We start from the raw sequence: 6,000 nt of genomic DNA, 5'->3' as shown, positions 1-6,000 counted from the left end.
TTCGAGTTAAGAAATGATTTCTTGTGGAATACATGTTTTATTTCATGTTTAAGACCCATAGAGAACTGTGATCAGAAACTGTGTGACTTTATGCACAATGATTGTAATGTGATTACATGGTTATGGAGATGTGTTCATCTCAGTTACAGAGGCGATGAGAAAGAATATGAAATGTGACTGAATGTGGAACGGTGAATGTGATAAGAATGCATAGGAACTGTAGAAGAACCGCTTATGGAAGTGTGAACCAACAGAAATGAAAAATGCAGACATGATTTATGAAATGTAATGTTTATTAAAGATTCAGACGTTATTCGGGAGTTAAACAAGATGCCTCTCGTCTTCTGTCTCCTCTTTTCACCTGCTTAAAACAGGTAATATTTTTGTTACTGTGGTCATCATCACCCTGAGACCCGTAACACACCCAAGGAAATAACTAAAAGTGAGGACACTCAGGTTCGAGGCTTAAGAAGCAGGAGACGTGGGTTCTGGCTAACAGAAAATCTTTATTAAATAGAAAACTTCAAAAAAACACATTCACTCCTCTTAAAACAAGGGGAAGAGGGGGAGCCCAATCAGGAGCTGAGGCTTACTGGAGGGACACGGGTAATAGGGGGAATGAAGGCCTCGGAGGGATCACCCCAGACACACGTGGACACTCTCACTCGCTGAAAATAATGGTGAACACACAAACAAAAAAGGGTGCGCAGCACATCATACAGGAGGGAGACCCACCACCCAGGGACACCGATGCCGCCACCGTCGTGCTCAGCTTCTGGAAGGGAGGGAAAAAGACAAGGGGAGTTAAAAAGGGTGTTTCCCTCACATTCATGCATTCAAACAAAAAAAAAAAAAAAAAAAAATTAACTGAATGAACTAAACACAAGTGGGAGGGCAGCCACAACTCACAAGTAAAATAAATAAATGCAAACCTGTAACTGCCACACCCCAAACAAAAACAAAGGTAAATGGAAAACAACAAAGAATGAACACACAATTAAATAAAGAAACAATAACCAAAAGAACAACAAAATATACCAACACCTAACCCAAATATACTTAATCAAAAGAAAAGATGATAAAGTAAGCGGATCGCTTCTGTGTATTCCTGGCGTCCCCCAAGCGTGTAAACAGCTCGGTCAGGAAGCCAGCAGGTCGACAGGGGTGCAGCAACCTGCAGACGGCGGACTTCTAAGGGGCAGAGGCAGTCCAGGCGTATTTACGGGTGCCAACACTGGACTTCGAAGCCACCCGGAAGGACAAAACAGCTGGCGGGCTCCACGGCAGATTAGCCGCTCCTAATAAGCAATAAAAAGGGCAGTCATACACCTGCACGAACCAGCTAAGAATATGAGGGTGTCTAGACTGCGTACCTGGCAAACAAACATTTAACTGACACGCCCAGTAGGAGAGGTGGGGAGTCTGCGACCTCCCTACAGCCACCTAAACACAAACAGCTGATTACTGCCAGCTGATCATGACCGTAGGGCTGTGCCTCCAGAGGGAGAGCTGTACTCACTCATCTAGCAGCAAGTTGACACCCAGATGAAGGGGGAATTGATCCCCAAACGCGGCCCAACAGGTAAGCACAGCTCGCACGGCTCACACGGTTCACACCAGGAAGTGAGAAAGCCCAGGGGCGGGGTCTACTCAGCGGCAGAGGCTGCACCAGTGAGAATGGCCCTCTTTTATACACAACTCCCCCTGGCGGGATTGGTTAATTATTACAAGCCAAGAGAGGGCCTCCTCCTGCTACAATATGTAGTAATGCACTGGCACCTTCTTTTCAGTGAATGAGGGGCCGAGAGGGACAGGATTCAGAATTACCATTCACATGCACACACATGAAACGAAACATATCCACACATTATAGTGAAAACTTCACAGTTACAACTGAAACACTCTCACATACACTACTGAGACGCTCACACACACACACACACACACACACACACACACACACACACACACACACACACACACACACACACACACACACACACACACACACACTATTGAGATTTCAGTATAACAGGAAGGTGTTTCAGTGTAACAGGAAGCCGTCTCAAAAGAGGAAGTTTCTTTCTTTGGAGCTTCTGTTGATGCTAATGGTGGACAATCACTGAAGGGAACACTGTGAAGAGAGTGAAGTGACAGAGCCGATAATGAATCTACATCTGGCCCTCTTTAGGCTCCATTACAGCTTCTATGTTGACTATGACCTGAAAAGTACCGCCCACTGGAGCTTCTCAGCCATTCACAGTGCAATAAATGATGAACTTCCTTTTCCTGTATATTCACTCACACACACATATTCTTTGCTTACATACTTACATTTTTTTGTACATATGTGTATTTGTCCACTCACATCATGCATACATTCTCCTAAATAACATATGTCTGTGCGTGGAAATGAAAATATATGCTTGTGAACGAAGAATATATGTGTGTAAGAAGAATGCGTTTGTATAAAAGGACAGTGTATGTGTGTGAGAGAGTATGTGAGGTGAATATGTGTGTGTGAGAGGGCCAGGATGAATTATGTCTTGCATGGCCCCTCAGACATAACGCCTTCAGACACTGTGGGACAGCCCACCGACAGCTGTGCTGAACTCGTGCGACCCAGGAGCAACAGATCTCCCCGGGGCTGCGGTGAGCCGGGGGGAGGAGAGGTGGAGGTGGTCTGCAGAACCATTGACTGACACGGGAGGAACGTGGCTACAAGCTGGTGGCAAGAAGTAGCTTAGCTTTCAGCCAGAGAAGTCAGGGGGTGGCGGTCTCCAGCAGCAGAGCAGCACTGACTCCGCCCACAACCCAGAGGGGAATTGATAATGAGCTCCTGGAGCTCTGCAGATAAAACAGGCCTGGAAAATGGCACAGGGTTTGTGATTTTGACTAAAAACTTCATATCATAATCACAAATTAAATACTCCTGAGAATGCTTCAAAATAGCTCCAAAAGAACATTGCAGTAGTTCTTTAAAGCCCAATTCTGACCCAGTATGTAAGAGTTAATGTGATTGTGCAACGACTTTTTTTTTTTTAACTGAATCAAATATCAGTTTTCTGCATAAGGATCATTTTTTTAAGGCAGGAAATAAGACAGCAAACTGGATGTACAGACACATTTAAAAGATTCATCTTAATATCTTTGATAAAGTAAAACAATACAGCTTCAGATAAAGGTACAACAGTTAAAAAGAAAAAGAAAAAAGTAAGTTTGACTGGGGTGGTTACGCAGCCACAATTGCAGACAAGTTGTTGCCGTTATGACAGAAAACGTCTCCACTTTCTCATCAGTCACAGTCATCAGGAATGGTAACTCAGGTTAGCCAACAGTTTTATCTTGTAGTCCTCAGTTCCAAATCAGACACTGGTTTCACCTGTCCACAGAGAAAACATATTTTCCATGAACTCCTGTGATTTCAGTGTTGTTTCAAAGAAATGAAAAAGAAAGTATTTTATATTTGTGAATTTGTCATGAATTTCCAGAGTTAGCAACAATGCAACAATTTAACAGAAGAAAACTACAAATACACTGAAGTAGTTATGATGTTATCTCTCTGCTCAGATATACTCATATATGATCGGAAAGGATAGAACAGAGACAGAGATCAACAAACTAACTGGCATTACTGCCTCTCACAAAGACCACATACGTCCTGACATGCTGACATTCCTGACGTCTTTCAGACGTGCTGCATGAAGACGGATCACGATTACAGAGAGGAGAGAGAGCAGATCACAGGAGAGAAGTACATGTTACCTTATTAACATTTAATGCTACAGCACATAATTTTTTGACCTCAGTACTTGTTTAAAACCAACACTAACACACGGAAAACATTTATATTCCACAAAGGCAGGCTCTTCTTTAAATTTTGGATAATCTTCATTCACATATAAGTCTATACATGGAAAGTGCGACACAGTAGATTAACAATATATGATCACACTGACTCTTAAAGGCTCAAAAGTAAATGACACAGAGTGCTGGTTTGTTGTTACAAAAGACATTTGTCTGATCAGTGCCAAGAAAGCAACCATTTTTCCTGTTATTGTAAGTGCTGTTGTCTTGGCTCAAGTCATTTTTGTGCTGCTCTCAAAAGGAAAGTGAAAGCATTTAGCAAGTATAGGAAAAACAACTGACAGGATGGGTGTGGGACATGATTTCAAAGTTTCACCATCGACTGCAATCCTCATTCACATCGTCTCCTGGCAGACACGAAGGAGCCACTTTACCATGGACAATTCAAGCTAGTAGGTTACAGTTTTATTACTTTTAAAATAAACATCAATAGACAGATTTTCTTCCACTTTTGACATTCTGCTTCAATTCAATTCAATCTTGACTTCAGTTGCCATGCAGATGTGTGCTTTGTCACACTGAATGTGTTTTTTTTTCCCCGTTACTTTCAGTCAGCAGTAGTTTGATCCAGACTGAGTGTGAGAGGACTGAGAGTGAAGCCAGGATGGAAAGTTCAGAGGAAGAGGTAAGAAAAGTACTGGGGGACAGAATCCTATCAGACCTTAACTGCTGTGGTGAAAGAATAGTTCAAGTAATGATGTTTTTTTTTTTTTTGTTTTTGTTGTGAACAAGGATTCCTCTGATGCACCTTGTGCTTCATTTGGTCCTGAGAAGAATAAAAAAGACTCTTCTCAATATGACAGTAAGTTATAGGAGTACAGAACAAACAACCACATCAGCCAACATTGTAATTTCATTATTTTAAAATTTGGATTGGTAAAAACATGAGACTGTTTTATTTTTAATCCGTGAAATATTTCTCCATTATTGTCTCAGAGCGAATCCCTCCAATCAAGATAACAGTCTCTAACATCAGCAGTGAGTCACTGTCTCTGCAGTGGGACACTCCTGCTGATGAAGTGGAGAGTTTTACTGTGACCTGTTGCACCAATGGAAAGATGGTGCAACAAGTGACCACAGACAACAACAGTGTAACACTCAGCAACCTGAAGCCAGCAGTGTGTTACTCCCTCCAAGTTTCTGCGCGGCTGAAAGATGGAAGACGAAGCAGGCCGGCCACGACAACAGCGAAAACAAGTAAGTCAAGTATGTTGAATGACAGCAGGGGTGTCAATCATTTGAGTATTGACTGTTTTTCTCTCACAGCTCTTGAAACGAGTCTCACACAGATGCTCCCAACAGTAGTAATTACTGGATTTTTCCAGTGTGAGAAGAAGGGTTGTTTGAAATTGGGAGGTGAAAGGACATGTCCTTTATTTTAAGGGTGGAGTTTGTTTCAGAATACAAGAGATATCAACTGTAATACCATGGGGCTTTGATTGAATGTTGACTTGTTGAGTGAGAGGTTTGGATATAATGTCATGGTTGGTCTCGTTTGGACCCCAGAGCTGACACACAGAGACAGGTCAGATGAGCAAAGAGTCGTTCTTTATTTGGGAGTCAAAGCAACACTGGAGTGGACAGAGGAGGAGCAGAGGGGTGGAGCCAAGGACAGGTGATCTGTTTCACATAGAGATCCAGTGACAGAGGTTAAACAGCCAGCATGAAATCATGTGAGGTGAACTGATGATCTGGCACTGAGTGAAGGAAGAGCTGGAGTCTTTATACTGGTATTTATGAAAATGGATCTCAGGTGTGAAGCTCAGAGGAGTCGGTCCTGCAGACTCAGCTTTCCACACAAACACAAGGAAGAAAAAACATGGGAGAGGGAGAAACACCAAAATCATGCAGAATGTGTGACAAATATATATATATATATATATATATATATATATATATATATATATATATATATATATATGTATATATGTATATATGTATATATGTATATATATATATATATATGTATATATGTATATATGTATATATATATATATATATATATATATTAATCTATTGGTATAGTCTTGAATAAATATAATATATGTGGGAGAAAGATCATTTTGATAGAGTTTTATCATCCAAGGAGGGAGAAAGTTGTCCAGATTTAAATTGCTGCTTTCAGATTTGGAA

The 6,000-nt window shown here is 41.4% G+C and overlaps 1 protein-coding gene and 1 long non-coding RNA gene across 3 annotated transcripts in view; one reads left to right on the top strand and one right to left on the bottom strand.

Annotated features, from left to right (window-relative positions):
* Positions 1–295: 295 nt before the first annotated feature.
* Positions 296–1,648, bottom strand: LOC115383951 (uncharacterized). 2 transcript variants are annotated; one of them, XR_003930774.1, is made up of 4 exons: positions 1,520–1,648; positions 1,374–1,443; positions 1,175–1,298; positions 296–775 (listed from the first exon to the last, which is right to left on the bottom strand). It is a non-coding gene; the product is annotated as an uncharacterized LOC115383951 (long non-coding RNA). The 2 variants fall into 2 exon arrangements; XR_003930773.1 differs by lacking the exon at positions 296–775 and having other exon boundaries at positions 959–1,298.
* A 2,508-nt stretch (positions 1,649–4,156) lies between these two features.
* LOC115383916 (interferon-induced very large GTPase 1-like) overlaps positions 4,157–6,000 on the top strand; it is a 107,798-nt gene continuing 105,954 nt past the window's right edge. Inside the window, exons 1-3 of the mRNA XM_030086124.1 lie at positions 4,157–4,259; positions 4,419–4,492; positions 4,600–4,669. Of these exons, the coding sequence (XP_029941984.1) occupies positions 4,166–4,259; positions 4,419–4,492; positions 4,600–4,669 (238 nt within the window). The 5' untranslated portion in view covers positions 4,157–4,165. The remainder of the gene's footprint in view (positions 4,260–4,418; positions 4,493–4,599; positions 4,670–6,000) is intronic.

This window comes from Salarias fasciatus, chromosome 3 (assembly GCF_902148845.1).
Source record: "Salarias fasciatus chromosome 3, fSalaFa1.1, whole genome shotgun sequence".
NCBI lineage: Eukaryota > Metazoa > Chordata > Actinopteri > Blenniiformes > Blenniidae > Salarias > Salarias fasciatus.
Note: the sequence above shows the minus strand (reverse complement) of the source record. Positions and strands in the feature narration are given on the sequence as shown.